This window comes from Budorcas taxicolor, chromosome 1 (assembly GCF_023091745.1).
Source record: "Budorcas taxicolor isolate Tak-1 chromosome 1, Takin1.1, whole genome shotgun sequence".
In the NCBI taxonomy this organism is placed as follows: Eukaryota; Metazoa; Chordata; class Mammalia; order Artiodactyla; family Bovidae; genus Budorcas; species Budorcas taxicolor.
Window position 1 is genome coordinate 114,738,817 of NC_068910.1, and position 26,789 is coordinate 114,765,605.

At 37.3% G+C, this 26,789-nt stretch overlaps 1 protein-coding gene and 1 non-coding gene across 2 annotated transcripts in view; one reads left to right on the plus strand and one right to left on the minus strand.

The window, feature by feature from the left end:
* The first annotated feature begins 416 nt into the window (after positions 1–416).
* Positions 417–26,789, plus strand: part of ALCAM (activated leukocyte cell adhesion molecule) — a 224,855-nt gene continuing 198,482 nt past the window's right edge. Inside the window, exon 1 of the mRNA XM_052642302.1 lies at positions 417–489. Coding sequence (XP_052498262.1) covers positions 417–489 — 73 coding nt within the window. The remainder of the gene's footprint in view (positions 490–26,789) is intronic.
* Positions 15,103–15,174, minus strand: TRNAW-CCA (transfer RNA tryptophan (anticodon CCA)). Its single transcript has one exon. It is a non-coding gene; the product is annotated as a tRNA-Trp (tRNA).

Genomic DNA, 26,789 nt, shown 5'->3' on the forward strand with positions numbered 1-26,789 from the left:
CCTGTCGGCCCTCGGTTGCCACCCCCGGCAGTTCTTTCCTAACACCGGGCTTTTTATGCACACTGCCACTACCATTATTATTCCAAGAGAAGGAAAACAACGGACCCGCTAAAAAGAACACGTATACCTTTCCGAATTACTCAAGTGTCTCCCGGGAAGAGAGGGTCGCCGGCGCCGGGAGGAGCAGCCAAAGGGGCCGAGGGCGGGTGTCGTAGGGGAGGCGGGAGGAGTTGGGCCACTGCGTGGTGGAAAGTTGCGGGCGGCGGAGACGGGAAGGTGCAGCGCCACAAGCCCAGAGGGCAGTGTGTCAGAGAGAAGCCTCTGCCCCCAGCGTCCGGAGCGCGACCGCGCGGGGCCGGGGACGACGCCCCCTCCTGCGGCGCGGACTCTGTCGGTGGTCCCCGAGGAGGAGGAATATGGCTCCGAAGGCGGCCCCCTCCTGCCGTCTGGTCTTCTGCCTCTTGATCTCCGCTGCTGTTCTTAGGCCAGGTAAGAACAGGGGCCTCGGAGCAGCCCCAGGGCGGCCTGGACCGGGGGGGCAGCTTCCTAGGTCCCGGGCCCCGGCCTCGCGCCCTCCACCCCCGTGGGCGGCGCGCCCAGGCGGATGGGGGAGGTAAGGGACCGGTGGTGCGCGCACAGAGCTGGCCCTAGGTTCCCTCACCTGTGCCGCATGTTTGAGTTCGGTCGGTTGGCTCAAGTTGGGGCAGCGACTGGGGGCACTGGATACATCTCCAGGAAGTTTGGGTGCGGCCGGGGTCGGGGCTTCAGGGGGCCCGCAGGCGAGATTCGTCTGGTCCTCTCCCCTTCCCCCATGCGGCTCCCGCCTGGGTGGCGGGCTCTCGCCCTCTGACAACCCCTCGGGTATCAAAGTCCACGTCACTGCGCTCTGGGCAGTTTTCCTTTCGCTTAGCTCTCAGAGGCAATAACTCGCACTTTTTCGTGATAAATCCCCTGGTAACTTCCCCTGGGTGAGAGGTGAAGAAAGGAAGGGAGGGGTTTCCTCTTGGGAACCGCTGAAAAGCTCCGGCTGCGGCTTGGAAGCCCCTTCCTCCATTGTCTGGGTGGGTTGTGAGGGTGGGGGTGACGGCGGGCAAAGGACGCAGCCTGGACTGGAATCCGCAGCCAGGACTGTGCGCCCTTAGTGAGGCGGCTGAGGATTGGTCAGCACCCGTGATCCGACCTCAGTTTTCAGTTCTGTATTAAGACTCACAAGGAAAAAAAAAAAACCCAACAACTAATATATCTCGCCTGGGAATCCCTTTCCTCGCCCTTAGGGACGTCCCCTGGTGCTGTCATCCCCGAGACCCGCTGGGTGGCTGACAGGAGTTGATCCTCACAGGGCGTTCCGCGTGCTCGCAGTCGCTTGACAGGGCAGCCAGTTAATTTTTTCCTTTGACTTGAGGATTTGGGGGGACATTCTTTTCTCCCTTTGAAGTTTTGATCTGTAGCCCCTCCTAGACAGTTGAAGATAAAACTCCTACTTCCTGTTATTCCGGCTTCTGTTTGTCCTCTTGCTCCTTGCTTTAGTTTTTATCAAAGGAAAACTCACTTGCTTTTCTCATCTTTTATTTCTGCACATACCTTTAGTTGTTGGCAAGCTCAGGTCAAAGCAGAGGTTTGAAAGCCTCTGGATCTCTCCCAGGAAAGGAGGGGAGAGTGAGGCTGGGGGTTAGAGCCTGACGATCCCTGGTGTTGGTGAACTACCACCGCTGTGTGTGTTAAGTGGAGGTGGTACGCGGGAGGTGGGTGCCCTCCCCAGATCTGGTCTCTTTTAAAGTTACATTTCTAGTTGAGGTAATGAGCTCACCTGCTGTTCTGAGGCGAGAGAAAGAGGGGTCTGTGACAGATCGCCGGCTCTGGGGCTGGGAGTGTGAAGCGAGAGTTGAACCGGATTGAAAGCTGGTGGGGTGGGGCGAAAACACCTGAGAAGGAGGAAGGGGAGAACCCCTTGGGTCAGGCACTGTACAGATCTCACTTTTTCCAGATCCCAGTGTCCGGTGTGGGAAGGAAGGGCACTCATTCAGAAGCCGAGGGGAGAGGAGGGAGCGCGAGGGTGCTGTAGTTTGTAAAATGCAAAGATCCACAAGCCTACAGTTGGCTTTAACCCCCTCGCCACCTTAAGAGTGTAAGACTCACCTACACCCCCCACCCCCGGACCACACGCACGAGCCCAGTTTCCTTTTCAGTGCTGGAATTTATTTTCAGTTGGGCCATCTCGGAGGACAGGTTTTTCCGCACTTGTAACTGCTAAAAAGGGAGAGGTTCCTCTTTCGGATCTTGGGGCGACTCGTTTGGCGCAGCAAGCTCGCGTTTCTCTCCGACAACCAACTGCGTGCTTCCAGCCAGCCCGGGAGGGCTCCCTTACCGCTGCCTACCCGCGACTGATCTGCGGGTCGGAAGGCTCGGACCCTCAGATCTGCGCTTTCCTTGAATTTACCCGGCTGACGTATGCTCCAGATTCTCCGTATGGCATGTGTGTTTTGAAAGAAAGGATTATGACACTAAAACCGCCATGTCCAGACTCTGGACTCAAGTCTTGGACTGCAAGTGCACCTCCTTCGGATCCCTCAGCACAGCCGAGCCCGGTGGGAATGCAGTGCCAATAGCTGGCTTATTCAAAGGGACTAACTGACTGCCCCGCGTGCAGCCTTTCATTTCCGGAGCCGATTTGACAGTGTGTTCAGACCTAGAGTTTGTGAAACTGCCCCTGCAGGTCTTTCCGTCTATAGTCACTATATAGCATTGAAATCAATATGTTGTAGGCATGGTATGTAGTCTATTTTGAAGGGAGGAGGAGAATTATCTATGAACCTCGGAAAATGAATTCGGCGATAAAGGCGATGAAGTATGTGCTCAGCATCTGAGGGAGCAAGAATCTCATTATTCTTGTAGAAAGAGCGTCAGCCTGTGGTGACATTTTGTATTGCTTTTAAAAAGGCTTTCCTTGGTTATTTACAGGAAGGTGGGGTCCTGTAATTAACTATTTCTTCTCTTGGGTCATCTTTGTGCACTCCTCTCTGCAACGTTTCTGAATTGCTCACTGACATAAGGTTCATTCCAAAACATAAGCACCCTTGAAGCTCCCCCTCCCCCGCCCCCCAGTGAAATATTATGTTCGGAATGCATCTGTTTATCTCAACAGGCCTTGGGAAAAACACCAAATAATGTCCTTTCAGACTACCTGATGTGGGACTATTAAAATCTATAATTTCAAAACTGCAAACTGCTTAGAAGCCAGTAATATTGCTGTTTCCTTGATGATTTAATACAATAGCAATTGATAATTTAATGGGGCACTATTTAAAGTAAACTGCTTTCTTAGGTTTGTTTCAGGACCATTTACCTTCAGGCACTTGAGCAAGTCATTTCACCATCTTGGGCTTCAGTATCTGCGTATATAAGGAAAAGGGTGGACTGAGACTCTGCTGAGAGCTCTGCCAGCTCAAAATTCTGTTTCTAATGACCTAAGGTAAAAAGCCCATTTAGGTAAGGCAGAGTCGTTTACCAATTGTATTTTTCTAATGCTTTCAGACAGTCTGGACAGACACAATTCCTATAAATTCTATTACTAGAAAAATATGAGTGGCTCCCAGTTGCTAGTTTTCCATCTTTTTTCCTTCTTTATAAACTCATATCTTGTGCTTATTCCTCTGGGCCTGAATCAGACCATTAAAAAAGGTATAATCGAATTAGTCTCCCATTCTCCTGGTAAAAGGGATCCCAACAGTCAGAAAAAGCTTTAGGTCATTAAAAAACAAACAAACAAACAAAAAAACAGAGAAACAGAAAAACCCTTTTGCAGCCCATCCCTTCTGGAAGACTGGCTGTATTTAATCTTCATATATAGTTCCTAGAATAAAATGTAAGTCATGGTTTATGCTAATATGTTCAAAGTCTTATATATACACATTAAAAATGATCCTAAACAAACTTGATTTGCTTCATAGTTGTATGTACAATACAGAAGGAAATAGAATATAAAATAATGCTTTTGTGTCATTTTGAAATCTGTAGAAATCCAAAATATTTTTGACTAGATTCTAAACTTTTTCTGACTATTTAGAAAATCTAAACTAGCTTGTCTTTAAAAATAGAAATTTAGAAGAAATGCTTCTCTATTGTTGACTTATTAAAAAGAAAAAATCAACAAAACCCTACTTTTAGACTCCTAAAAGCTAACAAAAAATTCTTTATATTGGTATTAGTACTCATGTGTCCAGTTTGTAGCTATGCTGCATAAGAATTTTGTAACCTTGAGGAAGTTATTTTTCTACTCCTTTTTATTTCCCATCTGTAAAATTATCTCCCTGTGTAGTGCATCATTCTGATTTTGGTGAGATTAGTAACCCTTACTCAGCATTTTGAATTTTTCAAGTAAAACATGCTATATTAAGACTTTTATTATATACTTAATAGAGTAACACTTTTAAATTTATTCCACTTAATTATCACTTTGACCTTTTTATTAAAAGCAGGCAAAAATGTTTTCTTTTTTTCCCCTTTTTACCCGCAAGTTTTCATGACACTAAATACAGGCCTTTGTAAAACCAAGCACTAAGTTGTCAGCATTACTTAGTGTAAGATAGCAGCTTTTTGTCATATAGTATTTTAAATGATTTATAATCACCTTGTTTTATATTCCTAAACACACCTCTTTTTGTTCTAGTCATCTATTTCACATAAAGCGTCATCAAAGAGTTCTAGCTCTCTGGAACAATTCACTCAAGTAGACACATGCAATGTGTATCTCAAATATATAAGAAAGCAACATAGGTGCAGCTATGATAAAAGAGTAACTCTGTGCCTGTGTGTATATACAGAAACTTTAATTTCCTTCAAATTGTTAATTTTATTCTTGTTAGATTTTCACAAAGGCCCATTTTATTTCTCACACATGATTTTATATAGCATATTAAGAATTCAGCTAACTTATTGGAATACTAAAGAAAATTTTCTTGGGAGTGGTAAGTGATAAATTAATGTTTATTTGATTATTACTTTTGGATATCAGCTCCTTTTTATTTTCAATACAGATTGAAAAAGACCAGAAAAATGTCCATTTATATTTCTCATTACATTTTTATTAGGGCAGAAGTTTCTTTTTCCTGTGGAGAACAAAGCCAAGACTAAAATATATCTAAAAAAAGGATATTATTGACTTTTGATAAGGTTAAATCCTACAGTTATTACAAGTATCCCTATAGTGTACAAAATATGATCATATATTTGTAGTTACTGATATTTTCATCCAGCTGATTTCTCTGTTTAGATAAGAAAATTTATGTTCTCTCCCCCAAACGTATTAGACAGAATACCATATATATTTCAGCTAGGACTAGTTCCAAATGTGCTGTAGTATTCAGTAATTGTTTAATGGTAACCTATTATCAGATCCCATTATTGTAGTGTATGTTCCAAGAATGAAATTAGCTTTTAGTGCTTCCTCTTTTATTTATCCAGTCAGTTCCCAATTATCCATTCTATTCAAGGGGGCAATCAGAGTTGTGCAAAATCCAAAAATTTCTAATCAAAGGATTACGTAATTCAACTTTGAATTGAGGTACTTCAATGAACATGACTATGTCTGACCTTCTAAGAATTCATAGTATTGCAATATAATGAAATGAAATTGTGGGAGAAAAGTCTAATCAGAAATTAGACAGCTGTCCAGTTTCTCTGGCTTGCTTCCCTGCATTTTTACTCCCTAAAACTCTGTTCTCTGTCACTCCATGACCCATACATCATGGTAGATCCAAGACACTCCTGGATTATGCCTGGTTTATTCAATTATTAATGATACCCTTTCACTCTCATGAGTGCAGTTTGGATGGCAAATTATATGGTCACAATAATTATTAATGACTTGACTGTCTATGGGTCTGTCTTAGAATACTTAAGTTAGAATAGTACAGTTAAGGCATTCCTCATCCTGACACACTGCTTATTTCTAACCTTTTTAATTTAAGTATCAGCTACAGTGAAGTATCAATAAGGGGTTATATGTTTCTTTAATGTCAAGTTCGACAGAGACACAAGGTTATGGCTAGAACCCCAGAATATTGTAGTATGTGTGAAACATTAAGGATTCCATGGATTGGAGTGGAAATCAAATCGACCTGAGATGCTAAGAGAGTAGTGGTGTTTGAAATTCACCTGAAAGCTATACTTAGCCATGGAGTTATCTAGGGAAGGCCTATTTCAATTTGATTCTGAAATCCTTTCTTAGCCAGCTGCACAATTCTCATTCTTTTCTTCTGTAAAGTTTCTTAGTAGCTCCACTGTCAATTTAGATCTAAAAATGAATTACCAAGGATATCTATACAATTGAAGGAGGGTTTCAAGTCTTTTTGTATATGTGAGCTACAGTTGTATCAGTTAGATATGGTGACCTGACTTGCAACAGCCAACAACATGGCCAGGACAGTCAGTGTCAAGACTGACTATTCCTAATTGGTCACTCACAGATTGTTTCGTTCATCTGTCTCTGAGGGTCTCAGATATTCAGAAAACTCCAAAAGCAAATGGAGGTAGGAAACATGAGAGAGTATTATCTAAGCACACAGTTAAAGGGTGCCATAGATTTGTCCTTATTAATAGGATAGATTGAAGGGAGAGGGCCTTGGACACTGTGGCTAAAACTCTTATCAGCATATTCATAAGTACTTTCCTTAACAGTTGAGAGGTTTCTGGGTATAAAATTTACCTAGCTCCAAATCAAGCCAAAAACGAAAAGAAGTCTTGCTACTCTTATTAAAATTTTGAACCACAGTGTGTCAGTTAACTATGTCACATAATAAAGTACTCCAAAATATAATGGTTTAAAACAGCAACTGTCTTATGTAGTTCATTATTTTTCAGTTTGGCGATTTAGACTAAACATTTGAGTGCTTTTCTGGTTTTAGTTCCATATCATTTTACTGTAGTCTGCTGTGGGTCACCCTATGTAGCTTTGTGTTTGGGATTTAACTGGTTGTTGTTCAAGAAAAATTAATTATTTTCCATAGTCTTTCATTTTCTGATTAGCTTCCATAGGCTAGTTCTCTTGATGGAAGCCAGGTTCTGAGGGAAGGCAGAAGTTGCAAGTCTTCTGGAAAACCATTCTGCTACATTCTATTTGTAAAGACAAATTTCAAGCCCAGCTCAAATTCAGGGATGGGGAAATCATCTCCGTTTATTGAATGGAAGGAGCTAAAAATCACTTTGATAAAGAGGTTGATAAAGACCAGGAGAAAGGGTTAGTATTATTTTTGCAATCAGTCTGCCTCTCACAATAGTAGTGAGGGGTGTGTCAGTAGCAGGGATCCTTCCTACAGATCCTTAACTCCATATCCACAGTTTACACCCTTCTTTTCCAGATTAGGCACAAAATATTATAGGGGCTCATATATTGTAGAGCAGTGTCCAATAAGAATACTGTTGCCCACTGTTCAAACTTAATTTTCCCCTGGAATAAAATTATGCCAAGTTTAATCTGTGTATGTGTATGTGGAGAGAGAGACTGAAGGATTAAAGGCATACAATTCATGATCAGAAGCTAAAATGTGATAGAAGAGAGGGTACTGGGAAACTGAGGTGTCTTAGACTTCTGTCTTGTTTAGTTCTTCTATTTGACAGCTAAGATAGAGGAAGATACAGGTAAAGAGAAGTAAAATTCAAAAGAAACTTAAACACCATTTTTGGGACAAAAATGGTTTTAGTTTGATGTATGTTTAGACCCATAGGTTCAAGGTTTTAGAGCTATGAAGAACCTTAAAAGTACTTAGCTACTTGCCTAAGATCATATAACCAAGCCAAAATTAATTAAAACTCTTGTCAATTAACCATTCAACATATATATTGCTAAATCATTTCAGTCATTCTGACTCTGTGCGATCCCATAGACTGCAGCCCACCAGGCTCCCCTGTCCCTGGGATTCTCCAGGCAAGAGTACTGGAGTGGGTTGCCATTTCCTTCTCCAATGCATGAAAGTGAAAAGTGAAAGTGAAGTTGCTCAGTCGTGTCCGACCCTCAGCGACCCCATGGACTGCAGCCCTCCAGGCTCCTCCGTCTATGGGATTTTCCAGGCAAGAGTACTGGAGTGGGATGCCAGCATTCAAATTGTGTTCAGTATGTGCAAAGCATTGAGCTTGGTGCTCGGGATACAGTAATAAACTAGCTACTAAATAGCCAAGTCTTTCATGTCAAGAAATTATGTTCTCTCTGGGAAACAGACATAAGTCAACTAATTATATAATTATTGGATAGAACTTTCGCTAAGTAGTACAAGGATGCATAAAGAACATTTTACATCAGTGTGGCCAAATTTGGTCTGGAGGTTAGGAAAACAAATCAGAAAGGTTCTTTCAGGAAGTGATATCTAAAGTTGAGAGATAATTAAGCAGATGATATGAACTGAAGGAATGAGATAAGTGAATACACTAAGGAGAAGGAATATGGTTCTCACTCCTGGAGGTAAGCAGGAATTCCTTGATGTTGTTCAAATTCTTTTTTGTAATTTCCCTAATTTACTTACCAGTTGTGGGGTTCAGCAGAGGATCTCTTTGACTTTATTCAAATTCTTGTATACTAATACATACTTGCATGCGTACTTTCTCCACTTTAAAAATACCTAGGGGGCACATACTCTACATACCGTTTTGTACTTTTCCTTTTTCATTTAGAAGCACATTTTGGAGAATAAAAGAATATCTACTATCAGCACATCTCTACCTCATTTTTTCACGTGGTATATTGGAGTTTATTGTGCATACCACAATTAACCATTTCCCCAGTTCTTGGAAATGTAGATTTTTTCCTAATCTTTATTACAAACAGTGTGGTAGTAGACATTTTAATACTGGTTCTCGTTCATAAGATCAATTATGTTGGCAGCAACATATCGTAGAAGTGAAATTGCTAAGTCAAAGAGTATATGTATTTTACATTTAGAAAGAGATTCTATTAATAATTACAGTTCAAATAATATATATTGAATTGTATACTTAAAAGTTGCCAAGGAAGTAGATCTTAAAAGTTTTCATCACAGAAAATGATATGTTTGGAGATGATGGTTAACTAAACTTATTGTGCTGGATGGTTTTTGCAATATATGCATCTATAAAATCATTATGTTGTACACCTAAAACAAATATATGTCAATTATGTCTCTGTTTAAAAATGAAATATGTATCTTCGAGAAGTTTCCTCAGCAGCTCAGCAGTAAAGAATCCGCCTGCCAGTTCAGGAGCCTCAGAAGACTTGGATTTCATGCCTGGGATTGGAAGATCCCCTGGAGTAGGACATGGCAACTCACTCCAATATTCTTGTCTGGAGAATCCCATGGACACAGGAGCCTAGAGGGCTGTAGTCCATAGTGTTGTGAAGAGTTGGACATGACTTAGCACACAGGGACATATCTTTAATCACAACAAAGGTCTATGCGGATGTACCGTACCCATACTTCTCTACTGTTTCTATAACTTTTAGAAAACCAGGATAATATGTTGATTCTTATTTATTTAGAGCTTGTGGGAAAAGTGAGAATTATAGGAATAATTGGCACACATCTCTATGTAAGGGAAAACTATAGACAGTTTGATGTCTAACTTGAATACACAGGAGTTGTTGTTTAGTTGTTAAGTTCTGTCCAACTCTTTTAACGACCCCATGAAATGGAGCTTGCCAGGCTCCTCTGTCCATGGGATTTCCCAGGCAAGAATCCTGGAGTGGGTTGCCATTTCCTCCTCCAGAAGATCTTCCCCACCCAGTGACTGAACCCATGTCTCCTGCATTGGCAGGTTGATTCTTTACCACTGAGCCACCTGGGAAGCCCCATTATACCGGAGGGTGTGTGCATGCTCAGTCATGACCATGGAGCCACAAATGCAGGAAAGAAGTGCATTTTTTATGAATGATTATCATTGCTATTTCCACATAAGATAGGTAACTTTTAGAACATAAACCATATAATCATAAGCCATATTTTTTTCCATTTTAGAAGATTCATACTCTGTGGGATGAGATTAACTGAAACAGTGGATTAAGAGGGAGCAAGATGTGAACCTTAAGAGTAGTTGATAATGCTTTTCATCACACAAGTGGCTTCCAAGTAATCATGTTAGTTCATTGTGGATGCAATATACATTTGTGGGTGGTCTCACTAACGCCATTTTCTAAACCCTGTTTAATAAGTTTTACTAAACAGCCCTCATTTTAAGTAAACCATATTTTGAAAAGTTCTTCTAAGGTGTTTTAACAGGATTGTCAAAATTGGTTTTGAGCTGATAAAAATACCATCTTCCATAAGTTTATTAAAAATATCAGTGCAATTACATATATTTCACCCTATAATTTTTGGCCGAACTATGGAAATGAGTAAAGTATAATTTTATAATTACTTTTATGTGGAGAAACCATAAAATATATACATGAAGTTTCCAACAAGTATATGCTGAAGATATATTTTTAAAAGGCAACAAATGCTCATAATGGACTTACTGTATGTACATACTATAATTTTATGAATAAAGCAATTTCTGCCTAGCATTTACTTTTAAATATTCAAACTTGTGGCCTTCATTTTATAGGCATTTATCTCTACCTGGTGATAGGTATGACAGTTTCTAAGAAAAATGTTTATGTTGGTCATAAGGCATAGGTTTTATATTTTTGCATAGATGAGCAAAATATGAATAATGAATAATGCTTTTGATATCAGATCTAAGAGAAAAAATGTAATATATATTTGGATTTACCCTGTTGGATTAATCCTCTATGAAGCCCAACCCCAGTGTATCATAATCTAATTCTCAAATAGAAAATTTCCTTTAGAAATGACTGATTAGTGTATGATAAAACGGCTTTTCTTATCATACTGGAATAGCAAATATATATATTTATTAAAACAAACTTGCATCAACTCAGCTGTTTTTCTCTTTGCTGATAAGAAGTATGTCTTCTTTTTAAAATAAATGATTACAAAGTAAAAAGAGTAGAGTTTCCAGGTATGGTTTGGAGGTTATCATTTTCTAGAAATGATCTTCAATATTGAGCTAAAAAGGATTTGAATTACCTGAGTAGTGATTTTGTGTGTGTGTGTGTGTGTGTGTGTGTGTATACACTGTGGCTATACCTCAGTGGTATTAAAAAATAATTGCTTAATTTTTGTAGACTGTCACTGCTTACAAACTTTACAGAATATCAATACATAGCATATATTCCATTGCACAAGAGCTCAAGAACTTGGGCTGTGGATCAGAACAATAGTGTGATTACTGTCTCTTGCCTTTATCTTCTCATTTGTAAAAAGAGGATTATGATACTATCAAGCCCATTTGATGTGAATATTCAAGAAGGTAATGAGGGCATAGTGCATGACTCAGTGCCTGGCACGAAGTGAACTCTCAACCAATAATAATCATTATGAATCACATTTTTCAGTATTCATAATATTATAATGTCAGTTTATTTGTAACAGAAAAATTTGTGAAATACCTCACTTTACTGGTTGGAAGATATATTTAGTTCCATTAAAGTACATTTTTGAGTTTCCATAACAAAATTGGAATTCATATTCTTATTAGGATGTATCATAGTCCCAATATCTGTCAAGTAACTTTTCAGTTTTATGAACTCAAGGAAAACAAAAGAAAAACACAAATTGAAAATTGCAGCCTTAAAATGTAATTTCCTGCAAACAAAAATCGTTAAAGAAAAATAACACTTTGTAAAATTATAAAGAAATAAGCAATTTATAATATTATTCTTAGAAATTGATATTGCATATGTGCATCTATAATTTGAAAAGTATTAGAATTTAAAAAGGGAAAAGTTTTACAATATTATAATAGAGTTGTTTTGAAGATAAAATTATGATTTTAAATACAAGATGCATTTTCTCAACAATAATTCAATAGAGGGAGCTCCACTACTTTACTTTTGTGAGTACTGTAGGATGCTTCTATTTATTATGATTTTCTGGTGACCTCTAATTTAATAATGAAATTATTAAAAATCTATAATTTTCATATTAATGATATTTTTGAAATTGAACAATATCTTCCTCTTATTAATGGAATTCAAAAAGTGCTTCTGCAAATAATATATGTTTTAAAACCCTAGTTCTTAATTCTCTATATCCTTTGAATAATAAATCACAAGAGGAGATTGGAAAAGACTCTGATGCTGGGAGGGATTGGGGGCAGGAGAAGGGGACGACAGAGGATGAGATGGCTTGATGGCATCACTGACTCTATGGACATGAATCTGAGTGAACTCCCGGAGTTGGTGATGGATGGGGAGGCCTGGCGTGCTGTGATGCATGGGGTCGCAAAGAGTCGGACATGACTGAACGACTGAACTGAACTGAGAGGAGATTAAAGTAGATGTACTCTTGAGAAACATACTTCAAATTAATACAGCAAAACATCAAAGGACAAGTTTATTTCCAGTGATAAAATAATGAATATTTTGATATTACTTCTGTGATATCTGTTAAATAAGACAGTTATATATTGTAATAGAAGAGGAAAAATAGCTGGTATTTTTCACACCCAGCCTAGATTTTTAACCAAGTGATTATAGATTTCTATGTGCAAATGGCCTATACTCATGTCTTTCGCTCTTTTTTATTTTTCCAAATATCCCCTTGATTTAGATAGCTCCAACTATATTATTTTCAATCTAAGTTGAAATCTGTCACTTGTGTGTGACCCTGACAATTCATTTACCTTTTCTGGGGTTCACTTTTGTTATGGAAGTATTGTCTCATATGATTTCTAAGGTCTTAAAAATTCTAAGATTCAAAATTATACATTGATTTAGAATAATTTATATAGGTTTGAATCAGTAGTAATCAATAACTTTTACTGGAGGCCCAATTAAGAAAAAAGGTTTTTAAATGATGACTCTTATTTATTTTTTATTCAAAACAGAAATTATGAGTTCTACAGAAAATTGTCTGTACATAGACCTCCTAATTTATTTTATTTATTTATTTTATTTTATTTTTTAAAATATACATTTATTTATTTTAATTGGAAGCTAATTACTTTACAATATTGTATTGGCTTTGCCATACATCAACATGAATCCGCCACAGATAATTTATTTTAAAAATGCCATCAATTAAAGAAATGGCCCAGTAAGTGTAAGAATTGCCAACACAGAGACATCTTTTAAACATTTCTTAAATTAAAGTTAGATATGTGCTCTCATGGCAGTGCTAGTAGGGCAACCTGGGATTGAGGCCGATAACTTATTCATTATGGTTTTAAGCATTCTTTGAAGTAAGTGCTTGTTTAATTTAGCTTTCTTTCTGTTTAGAGTTTTGAGAGTCTGGCTTCTGGAGGCAAATTGAGTGGTTTTGAGACCTCGTCTCTACTCTTCACCTTCTTAGCTGGGTGACATTGGGAAAATTGTTTAATCCCTCTTCTGTAATAATGCATGCAGTAGGGACAAGCTCATTCAGTAGTGTAATTGTCAAATAATCTGCTCTCAGTCCATTGTTAATATTACTGAAATATTTAAACTCAGTTAATCTCCAACTTCCCCCAAACATGGTTATAAACCCAATTTACTCCCGCTAACATAACACATAAAAAAGAGAGGTCTCAGGTTGTTCAAAATTATAAAATTGACAGCTGTAGCTCCTCCCCAGTCCACCGTTTTTCTCTATTCAAGAAGTAGACTATGAATGACAGTGATATCATGTTATTTATTAGTCATTAACTTTGAATTTATTCATTATATGAAACAAGTCATTCACAAATGCCTAGACTTTATCCATTAATTATTAGTATTATATTCATTATGACACAATTCTTATCTGATAATGAAACATAATTGCATTGTGATCTAAATTTAGAGGTAAAATTAAAGCTAAAATTGCAGACTGTAGTTCACAGTGTCTGAAAACATATTGTTGTTTTAGGTCATTCTTGTAATTTGGCCAGAGGTAATTTAAGAGTAAGAAAATGTATATGTGCTTAAGACAGATTTATGTAGACTCTAGATTCAGAGTGCAATAGAGTAGTGATCATAAGCAATTTCAAGGAAGTAAAAAAAAATAGTCTGTTTTCCCAAACTTCAGTCTAGCACCCCTCCAATCTCTTCTATCTGCCATTAAAATGAAATTAAGATGTGAAAGAATCTTGTTACTGTTCTGCTTAAAATACTTCAGTGGCTCTCTGTTACTGTAAAGATAAAATACAAACTTCTAAGCGTAACATTTTAGGTCCTTCATGCATTTCTTGACACAGTCTTTCTTGGAAATCTGTGCTGCAGCCATACTTCTAAGTGTGCCATGACCTTCTTGACCCTGTGTTGTTATTCATGTCACTGTCTTATTCCAGATTTCTCTCTCTACCCTCCTCCATCACCATCTCTTTGCCTGAAAAAGAACTGGCATCTCCATCCTTCAGACACAATTTAAATGCCATCTTCTTCAGAAATTCTTCCCTGATTACCCTAAAGTGTATGCTCTCTATAGTTCTAAAGTTATTTCCTCTATTGCCCAATGCCTGTTTACTCATTTCTCTCTACCTTAGAGGATATTTTGGAGAAGGCAATGGCACCTCACTCCAGTACTCTTGCCTGGAAAATCCCACGGATGGAGGAGCCTGGTAGGCTGCAGTCCATGGGGTTGCTGAGTATCGGACCCGACTGAGCGATTTCACTTTCACTTTTAACTTTCATGCATTGGAGAAGGAAATGGCAACCCACTCCAGTGTTCTTGCCTGGAGAATCCCAGGGACAGGGGAGCCTGGTAGGCTGCCATCTATGGGGTCGCACAGAGTCGGACACAACTCAAGTGACTTAGTAGTAGTAGTAGTAGTATTAGTAGAGGATTTTTATGTTCTGGAGGCAGGGGCTATGTCTTCATCTCTTTTCCTACTCAGTGTCTACTGATACACACCATATCCTCCATACATATATGAAGATTGAATAAATATATTAAGTAAAAATAGAAATCTTAATGAAGTGAAAGAAAGTGAAAGTGAAGTCACTCAGTCGTGTCCGACTCTTTGTGACCCCTTGGACTGTAGCCTACCAGGCTCCTCCGTCCATGGGATTCTCCAGGCAAGAGTACTGGAGTAGGTTGCCATTTCCTTCGCCAGGGGATCTTCCCAACCCAGGGATCAAACCTGGGTCTCCTGCATTGGAGGCAGATGCTTTAACCTCTGAGCCACTAGGGAAGCCCTTAATAAAGCCTATATATATATTTTACATATAAATATCTGTATGGGGACAATTTTTCAATGGTTTTTAGAAATTCAATTAGAGAATGGATAATCTCCTGAATTACGGTTCTTGAAAAGAAATATTTGCCATATTTTACCCAAGCTGCAGGCTTACCTGGTGGCTAAGATGGTAAAGAATCTGTCTGCAATGCAGGACAACTGGATTCCATCCCTAGGTCAGGAAGACCCCCTGGAGAAGGGAATAGCTGCCAAATCCAGTACTTCTGCCTGGAGAATCCCATGGACAGAGGAGCCTGGTGGGCTATAATTCATGGAGTCAAAGTGTCGGACACGACTGAGCGGCTGACTCTCTCACTTTTTCACACAAGCTATGCAATGAACTATACAAAGAAGTGGAGTAAAGTTGGTCTAATTTTACTTCCAGGTGTCAATCCAGGTTAACATAAAAACCTTAATAACTGTGTTCCTTTAGTTTTCATAGACATTGAACATTAAATGTAAGATCATCCAGAGAAATACAGAAGTGCATTTAAACTGATTTATTTTTGTTTTTAAGACTAAGTTTTTCTAGGAAAATTGTAGGAACTCACCCTCAATAGGCAGTAAATGACTGGTAATATTTTTATTTCTCCTGTTTTGAATTCTTAAATTAAAACTTTGGATTAGGGCAATTTCCTGATTATTGCAAAAACAGGATAGAAAAGATTTTATTAGAAGTTTATTAGTCGCACAGGCAATATTGAATATATTTGTACCACAAAAGATATGTATGTATTGTGGGCCATGCCTTGAAGGCTGTTAACAGTAAAATATCAGAGATAATTTGGAAAAAATCTAGTCTTACTTCTGAAGAAGTATTTTTTCATTGAAGAATTTTTAAAATGTAGGCACAGATAGAGAAGAGTTCATGAAAAAAATGTATTTTGTTTTTACTGAAAAATAAACCTTGTGCATTTGAAACTTAGATTTTTTTCTCTGGGTAAAGTAATCTTAATCCTTATAAGATTTCTAGTTAAAGTCTTTTTTAAAACATAAGCCTTTATTTATTTATTTTTACTTTACTTTGACTCCTTCCCAGTTGTTTGGAATGTTAACTTTCCTATCATGGCTTTATTCTGGTATTCCCTATAGAATACCTTGTTAGTAAATTTTTACTTCTGTGGTCTGATACTCAAGTCCTAAATCCCACAGAGAAATTCTAATATTTTCTAATATATTATAAAAGTACTTGTCCAGATTCAGTTCAGTTCAGTTCAGTCGCTCAGTCGTGTCCGACTCTGCGACCCCATGAATTGCAGCACGCCAGGCCTCCCTGTCCATCACCAACTCCTGGAGTTCACTCAAACTCACGTCCATCGAGTCCGTGATGCCATCCAGCCATTTCATCCTCTGTTTTCCCCTTTTCCTCCTGCCCCCAATCCCTCCCAGCATCAGAGTCTTTTTCAATGAGTCAACTCTTTGCATGAGGTGGCCAAAGTACTGGAGTTTCAGCTTTAGCATCATTCCTTCCAAAGAACACCCAGGACTGATAAACCAACACAAATGCAACACACTGTCATTAATGTTCCCACAGATTATATACCTGGTATGCTCCATGCACAGTAGTTAGTACCTTAGAAAAGAATGACCAATATATTTGTATAATCAATTTTAAGCTTAAAGACTATACCTTTTATTTTATTTTTCCCCCCAGGCATTTGTTTTTTTTATTGGCATATAGTTGATTCAAAATATTGTGTTAGTTTCAGGGGTACAGCAAAGTGATTTAGTTATTCATATATCTATTCTTTTCCGATTATTTTCTCATATAGGTTATTACAGAGTACTGAGTACAGTTGCCTATGCTATACAGTAGGTCCTTGTTGATTATGTATTTTACATATAATTGTGTGCATAGACCATTTAGTTTTTTATTTTATTATTATTTTTTAAATTTATTTATTTTTTGAGTTACAAAGTCTACTGTCACTTTCAGCCTTTAAAATATAGGACTTTGAATGTGTTTAGCGTTGAATGCATATAGCATATGTATCAAAAATTAATCAGTGTAAACATATTCTCAAATAAAGCCAAGTAAATGAGATTTTTTATTTATATATATAAAACTGGTTGGGCCATGTCAATGACATTTCAAGAGTCTGGATTAATCAAATAGTCCACATGAGAATTTTTTTTAATTTTTTTCTACTGCTTGAAAAAATGTTACTCATTTCTATGACAAATGTTGCATGGATTCTAGGGTTCTAATATAGGCTCCACATTAACAATATTGTGATCCAACAAAGCAATCATCCCACAGTCGTTTCAGACAATATATAAATCATAGAGCTTTCAATTTTCCATGGGTACAGAATCTAAGGTTAATACAATGAAATAATTTTCCTTATCAATGAGCCTTATTTTATTCTATGTGAATAGGTTTCAGAAGTTAAATTTTCTTATAAAAAATGTGATTACAGGAAAAAATGAGTATTTTGTATATGCTGTAACAGACAAGCGATGCTTAAGGGGGCAGCCTATACTACTGAGGAATATATAAGAGTGATTGAGTGGACCTCTCTACAGAGAGAAGAGAGACAAAACTTGAATGCTAGCATGAAAGAGAAATGGCTATTTAAAAAGAGTTTATCACAGATTGCTTATGTGGACCAGTAGCAGCATATCATAAAATAATTTTTCTTTTCAGCTCAACACCTGGATGATAATACACTCTAGTAATTCCAAGTTTGAATCTCTTCTCAATAACTAAAAATCGCTTAATTTTTTTTTTTATCTTGGAGTAGGGAGAACAATGGCTGGAAAGAAACCTCTAATGGAGAAATTTTGATGCAAATCTCTATTGAAACCCAGATAATTATTGACCAAATTTAGCAGTGTCTATCCAATACTAGCAGAATGTGAAATAATCAAGGTTGGGGAATTCTGAATGGCATTAGTTTGCTGAATTCCAGAGATCAACTGAAGTTAAATAATTCTAGGGCATATCATTTAATAGTGAAATTATACAATATAACCGTCATTTTCCAACTAAGCATATTTATGTATATTCTGATCTGTGATGAGTGCTGAAGTCTTGTTTATACAAATCCAGTTACCTACATGAACCAGTGAGAATCTGCTAGGACAGCGTTTTTGAAACTACTCCCCCCAGAGATGGATGGAGCATATGCTGTTAACATAGTATTAAATTATCTGCTCTAAACCTAGGGATAAATGGGCCTCAGATAAGACTTGAGCATTGAGCTTCTGTTTCAAAGAGTGGGTCTGGGCTGAAATGAAGAGTTTAACTCCCAAGTTTGCAGAGGAAGTTAAAGTTAGAGGAATGAGTATAACAGAAAGATAAATGGGTGACTACTCAAGTTCTGGAACAGAAAGTCTGATGGGTGGACATCCTGAAGGAGGAAGAAATGGATATTAGAAAACCAGAGTTAGGTATACAAAAATGAACCAGTGAATTATCTTTGGTCAGAACAGGTGCCTCTACATCTGTTTGGCATCAATTGCACAATGGCTCATACTTAAGCCAACTGAATTCAAGACCATAACAACTGCAAATTTGGTTCTACTTAGTTTCCCTCCCCTGGTTTATTCATAAGGCAAGAGTTCAGCCGAATCAATTCTTATTGGCTTGGGACATTACTCCCAATGCTTAGATTTTGTGACACTTTCTCCCACATGCTACCTTCCTACCCTTTTTCCCCATTGCCTTTATCCTGAGATGTTAGACCCTGGTTCCTGACAACCTCAACTTGGCCTCTCATTATATTAGAATAAATATATGCATTTAGTTGATTTTTAAGTGAGTTGTGGATGTTTTAAAAATTAAAATACTGTGAGAGATGTTTATTATTTCCTATAGAGTTACACACATTTATGAGACACATGCCTGTTTGAACACAAAGCCCAATTCAAGAACTACCAAATAACTTGTTATCATTGTATTCCTTTCTCAAGCACAATCTCTAGTATTTAGAATGGTATCCTTCTGAATTTAATCCTGTAACATGAAAACAAGGTCAAAGGTAGTATGATCAAGTTACCTAATAAACATTATTTTCCCAATAGTTTTAATCTTACTCTGGTTCATATCATATTAAGTGTTAATGATACTTCAAATTGCTAAGTTTTGAGTTTTATCTTCTTTTCTCACCTCAGATAATTTTCTAGATAGATATTTAGAGATTTCTCCTTAAAAATTAAAATAACTGAGTGGTAATTACATTTTCCACAGCAGTGTTTAGTAGTCAAACAGGCTGAACTTCCAAATGAGTTTGGTACAGGCATGGCAGGCGGAAATAAAAGTAAAATATTTTAAAAAACCTCTCCACTCCCCACAAAATACCATCAAACAAAGCCCCGAAACCGTTCAAACATAAGATCATCCTTTACTTTTTTGTGGTTATTTACTTTGCCTTCTGGAAATATTGCACAATCTGTTAGTTTTTTCTCTTTAGATGTTTGCAGAATATGGGATGTACTACTGAGTTTTTTAAAAATGACATTGATTCTCACAACAGAACCTGTGTGTACTTGTTAACCACATAACTACATTATTAACTATAGTTGCTTCACAAATAGTAAAATAAAATGAAAAAGAAGCTAAGAAAACAGCTGCCATGCAAACAGTTCATATACTCCCCTAACTTTATTGTTTAATGATTAAACTAGAAAATATTTAATAGTGAGTGTTTGTTTATCATTGTTGAATCAGTAACAGTAACCAGGATCGTTGTGGCGTTGATAACAGTGACCAGGAGCTTTCCTACTTGGTGAGGTTTGACTGCCAGTGATCAGTGGCAGAGTGATGTAGGAGACTGGAGAGGAAATATGAGCCTCAAGTTTCAGTTCTGCCCTGGGATTTTGTTGTTTTCTGTTTCTTTGGTTGCTCAGTGATGATATTAGGCCAGAACATGTGACTGATTATAAGTGGGTGAGTTTCCTTCCATGTGATTATAGGTATTTCCTTCCATGTGATTATAAGTGTTGTATGATTTAATTGTATTGCCAAATAAAAAGGATCTTTGTGTTGCCTCTCTTGGTATTAATTGTTGTTCTTTTGCTCTCACCAATGTGCTCAATTAAGAGCTAGCCATGTAACATTTTGCAGTTTGAGATTACCAATCACATTGTCCCATAAATAAAATAATAAACTGTAGACATAAAGAATGGAGTATAGACAAGCATTATCAGTGTGTGAAATTATGGCGGACAGGAGAGATATAACTTCTCCCCTAGTCAACACTGAACATACTTGATGAGAATATACTATCATGTTTTCATTTTGGTCTCAATATTTGAAAGAAAGATATAGAGAAGTTAGATTTGGTGCAGAGAAAAACAGTAAACTTGACTAAGCCTTATAGAATACAGGTCTTGTGAGGAAGAGTTAAAGTATGGAGAAGGAAGGGGTAAACGGTGAATTAATAGCTGTGATGAAAACACTGATCCATGACTGTCTTCACAGACAGCTGTCCTACATCAATAATCAAAACACAGGATTCAGCTACTGAAGAAAGATAGTTCCTTGATTATGAGTTTGCTGCTTTTGAGAATGACTCAGAGACTGCTGTCTCTGATAGTGTTACAAAATGTTATAGCCAGTTGTCTGTCTGGGATGTTTTATATGTATTTTATAATCAAGGCAGAGATTTTTCTGATATCTCTTTCAATGCAGAGATCAGTATGAAAGGATAATAAACTTGATGATAAACACTTCATTTTTCTTATCTGTTACATGATAGAAACTGTAACTTAAGATCCCTCTGGTTCAAATTGTCTATGATTTTTGAGTGTTGGAATGTTGGATCTGAACCTTAGCTTAATATTCAATTGTTGAAATATCCTTTTAGGAAACTTAGTTTAAAAGATCAGACTTCTCTTTCTTTTCCTTTTAAAAGATAAAATGGGTAGATTTTAAAATTTTGTTTATTTATTTTTGGCTGTGCTGGGTCTTCGTTGCTGTGCAGGATTTTATTTAGTTGAGGCAGGTGGGAGTTACTTTCTAGTTGTGGTGCATGGGCTTTGGTGGCTTCTCTTGTTGTGGAGCAGTGGCTCTAGGATCTGTGGGCTTCAGTAGTTGTGGCACATAGGCTCAGTAGTTGTGGCTCCTGGGTTCTAGAGCACAGGCTTGGTAGCTGTGGGGCATGGGCTTAGTTGCTCTGTGGCATGTGGAATCTTCCCAGACCAGGGATCAAACCCATGTCCCCCACACTGGCAGGAGGATTCTTTACCACTGAGCCACCAGGGAAGCCCCACCTGGGTAGATTTTGAACTTAATAATTAGATTTCAAATGAGTGTAACCAGACCCTGTGGATCTTTTAGGTCTTTAGGTTTCAGAGACCTGAGACTTTATATTCAAGATATAAAGACCATAGAGGCTTCCCAGAAAGTTCAGTGGGCAAAAAAATCTGTCTGCAATAGAGAGGACGAAGACAGATGCGAGTTTGATCCCCCAGATGGGAAGATCCCCTAGAGGAGGGCATGGCAACCCACTCTCATATTTTTGCCTGGAGAATCGCATGGACAGAGGAGCCTGGTGGGCTGCAGTCCAGAGGGTCACAAATAGTCAGACATGACTGAAGTGACTGAGCATGCATGCACTCATAGACACTACAAATTGAGTGGTTATATTAAGGATTTTATGAAAGAAAAGAGACGAATAAATAACTGAAACATAATTAAGTGGGTAGGTTATGTAATGTCTCTAGGTCAGTTTCCTTGTCTGAAATGTAAGTGAATGAGTGAAAGTCGCTCAGTAGTGTCCGATTCTTTGGGACCCCATGAACCGTACAGCCCATGGAATTCTCCAGGCCAGAATACTGGAGAGGGTAGCCTTTGCCTTCTCCAGGGGATCTTCCCAATGCAGGGATTGAACCCAGGTCTCCTGCTTTGCAGGTGGATTTGTTACCAGCTGAGCCACAAGGGAAGCCCATCTGTAATGTGAAAGTAGTAATAATATCAGAGTTGCTGAAAGAACTAAATGAGATAATCTTTGTAAAGTGATTAGCAAATTTAATGGCAAGAAGTACAGGCTGAAATGTTAGCTATTATTGTTAGTACTGCCATTGTTGTCAACATCTTAAATAATGTTTTAATATGCTAAACTTTCCATGGAAAAGTTTAAATATTATATGTATGCAAATATAATACATAAGAGGAAAAAAACTGTCATGTAAAGTGGAAAATTATCCCACTATAGTTTTCTTTATCCTTTTTTAATTCAGAAAAAAGTAGTGACAGAACCATGTATATGATATGCTCATTTGCAAGAAAATGGAATATGTCCTTAATAAGACAGTCATTTAATATGCTTGTGTATACAAAGCTATTTTTTTCTGAAAAACATACAAGAACATTTAGTAATGGCTATCTCTGAAAGGGAGGGCAGGGGATACGAGACAGAAGGAAGCTTTTTCTGTTTTAACTGCATATTCTTTTATGTGATTTGAGTATTTATAATTTGTATATTATTTTTAAATAAGCTACTAGTACAAAGATTATTAAACAATAGTACTATTTTCTCGTTAGTAATATATTTATTTTGACTTGAGAAATTAGAACATTTCTCTGCATATAGTGCCATTCATTATTATAAAATTTTAGAGTAACAGTTATACTCATTTTTGCCTGTTTCTTTCTTCTGTTTCTTTTCTTTAGGCCCATATAAGAAGAGAAATTTTAATTTTTTATCAGTGATAATTTTCTGAGACCAAAGGTTGTTGAACCTTGTTTTATGACATTAATAACTTTAGAGGCTTGTGGAATTGTAGTCCTGGAGAAATGTTTCTTATACTCTTATGATCCCAATAATTAGGCCATCATGAAATTCTTCTGTGAAATGGTACACATTTATACTCACTGTTAAAATTCAGTATACAGATAAGCTTTACTAATGTCTGATGTAAAGAAATTTGTTTAGCCTTGTTTAATCTGGTGTCTGATTTAAGACACTTGGAGAATCAGTGCTTAGGAAACATTATTCTATTCACATTTACAAATAAAATATGTTACACAAATGAAACATATTTTCCAAATTTAAGATTATTTGCTTTCTGGGATCATCTAGAACTATATTTCTACATTAAAAATAAAAATACAACAGAAGAGCAAAATAGCCTGCTAAAGAAGTCTACACAATTTATTTCTATGAAGTTCTCATATGAACATATGAGTTCTTCATAATTTAGAATTTATATCATCCAGGTTTTAATTTTAAGCTTACTTAAATTAAGACTAATTTTAAATTTGGAGAAGTAGCCAACAATAATTGTATTATTTTCATTATTTTTTGCCTGGTATGTTGAATACTTAGCACCTCATAAGAAGCTGGAGGACTCAGGGATTATCAAATATACAATATTACTACACAGAGTATAGAAAAATTGTATTACCAAATTGTTTTTATCAATCAGAAAATTTCAAAGCATAAATATCTGCAAATAAAACTTTGTTATTTTAATTTAAGGAGTGCTTAGAGGAATGGAAGAATATTAAATCTTAAGTCTTCATAGGAAGAATTTAGCAGAGCTAAATTCTGTGAGGCAGAGTTAACCCTCCTCTCAATCCTTCTAACAACAAAGGATGATTTTTTTCAAGTGTAGATTCATACAAAACGTGTTTATAACTCACCTGATTCATTAACACCACTTGAGCCACAATCTCCCTGTAGTCTTTATCTCTGGCATTTTTCAGAAACATCACTCATAAAATGATTCTTTTCAGTACTGGCAGTCTAATGGTGTCTTACTTTTAGATTGTATTCTGGCATTTAGAAATACAAATTGTTCTGATTTCTAGGTCTTCCTTTGTATCTGACATTTAGTTCACAGCTATTCAAGAGCTAATTCGAAAGATTAGACTTTAAAACACACATAAACGTGTATTAAAAGAAACAACTGAAAGAATAAGACACTAAAATTAAGACAGGGAGTAAAAGGTTTTTGGTTTTTTTATTGAAAAATATAATGAACACCTGCCTGTAGGTAATCAACAATTCCAGAGTATTATAACTGATCTCACTTGTCATGTATAGAAGCCAGGCTGATTTAAGTAAAAGTGCTTTCAGTTTATGAGCTGGGATGAATAGTATATGAAAGGCATTATGAATCCCCTTGAATTGCCGTAGTAATCCCATACCTACAGGAGCAAACAAAAAGACTTTATGTGTTTTTAAAATGTGATTATAGTCCATTTCTTCAAGAATAACACATCAATAGGCAGAATACTATGGCACTTTCACCAAGTATGGAACAGTATGTAAAACACCTAAAGCTGAAAGAATTAAAATTAATTCTTAGATCATTGAACCCACTAGGAAGATACAGAATAGTTTGAGGCAGTAAGGTGAGTGTATTTAGTTCCTCTTTTCCTTTCCATGTAGCCCATAACACCTGACTCACTGCCTGTGTGCATCTGTATGAGATGATGATACCTAAACTAAAAGGAAATGGCAACCCACTTGAATATTCTTGCCTGGAGAATTCCATGTAGCCTGGCGGGCTACAGTCCATGGGGTCGCAAAGAGTCAGACACGATTGAGTGAGCAGGCACACACAAACTGGATATTCGAGCAAGGAGGGAAGCATAGGCATCTTGATATGTTTCCAGTTGGCTGCTGCAGATGCACATAACCCTGGTCAGCAGCCTCCACCCTCACTCCCAGATGCTTGGGCTTTTCCATCTTCAAAAGAATCATCGCTTGCTTCTCAATTGACATTTCTTTGCTACCATTTACGTTTACTAGGGCTTCAAAGATTTTCTTTAACTACTTCAACCTAGGCTGACTTTGTAAAACAGACCTTTGTCCCAGGGAACTTTTAATAAGTTATCACTGTTTTTAAGAAAATTAAGATATGAAACATATTCCACAAAGTACTCCACAAAATTATTTTTCTTATTTCAGAGTTATTTCATGCACCTTTATGGTCTTTGAGTGTCATGCATTTATTGTCATGAGCAAACTTATTTAGTTTGGAAAATGATTCTTTTTTCATTTTAAGATTAACTGCAGCCACATAGAAAGTGTGGCAAACCAATGACTATATTTTGGAAAATTATTTAATAATAATTCAGTAGCTTACGAAGATTGCCTTTGCTTTTTCAGAATCCATCATGGTGTTCTCATAAGGTTTTGCTTTATGTTATTATCCTTTCTATTAATATGGAAAACAGTAGTTTTATAATTGGTGAAACAAATTCAGGGTAGGTTAATAATGACCAGGTTCATATATAGTTTTTCGTAAGGTTAGAAGTTGAAAGCATTGTAAATAAAGTATGCATCACATACCACAGAATTGTACCTAAAGCTTATCATAAGTTAACAAGCAAGATCTGTGATTTAATGAAATGACTTTCCTGCTAACTTATTAACAAAGATTTTGTACTATTGAAATTTTTAATGGTTACTCTGGACTTTTTTATAGCTGTCCACTAAAAATATGTATACTTAGTGACCACAAGAAGGTCTATATAGTCAAAGTAAGTAAGTAAGTAAGTAAGTAAGTAAGTGTAGTCGCTCAGTCATGTCTGACTCTTTGCGACCCCATGGACTGTAGCCCACCAGGCTTCTCTGTCCATGGGATTCTCCAGGCAAGAATACTGGAGTGGGTTGCCATTTCCTTCTCCAGGGGATCTTCCCGACCCAGGGATCGAACCTGGGTCTTCCACATCACAGGCAGATGCTTTACCCTGTGAGCCACCAGGGAAGCAAAGCTATGGTTTTTCAGTAGTCATATATGGAGTGAGAGTTGGACCATAAAGAAGAACTGATGCATTCAAATTGTGTTGCTGGAGAAGACTCTTGAAAGTCTCTTGGACAACAAGGAGATCAAAGCAGTCAATCAAAGGAAATCAACCCTGAATATTCATTGGAAGGACTGATGCTGAAACTGAAGCTGCACTACTTTGGCCATCTGTTGCAAAGAGCTGACTCACTGGAAAAAATCCTGATGCTGGGAAAGATTGAGGGCAGGAGGAGAAGTGGACAACAGAGGATGAGATGATTGGATGGCATCACCGACTCAATGAATATGAATATGAACAAACTCCAAGAGATGGTGAAGGACAGGGAAGCTTGACGTGCTACAGTCCATGGGATCACAAAGAGTTGGACACAACTTAGCAACTGAACAACAGTGACCACAAGAGAGTACACCTTTGCATTTTATGTTGAACCATATTCAATGGAATTTTTTCATGGCAATATTCCACATATTGTCACCCTCATCCTATACAGTAAGATGGATATCTAGAGCTTTTTGTCTTCTGAGAATATACAAATGTGTAAAAATCCAAAATGACAAATAGATTCCTACTTCCCACATGTAGATGGCTTTTATTACTTTCTTACTCTGTATATACTCATGTCATATGTTTGTTTTGTCTGATTTCAAGTGACTTTTCCACATTAGCTTTCTATTTTATTTACCCTGAAAATATGCTTTTCTCTTATTAAGTCAAAAGTAATTAAATATGACCCATGATTCTGGTACCTGTCTTGGTTAGGATCTTTTATTGCAGTGGTAGTGGTCTACTTGATGTAGTTTAAGCCAAAAGGGGGGTTTATAATGAAGATACAAAATATCTGTATAACAATGGGAAATGATACACC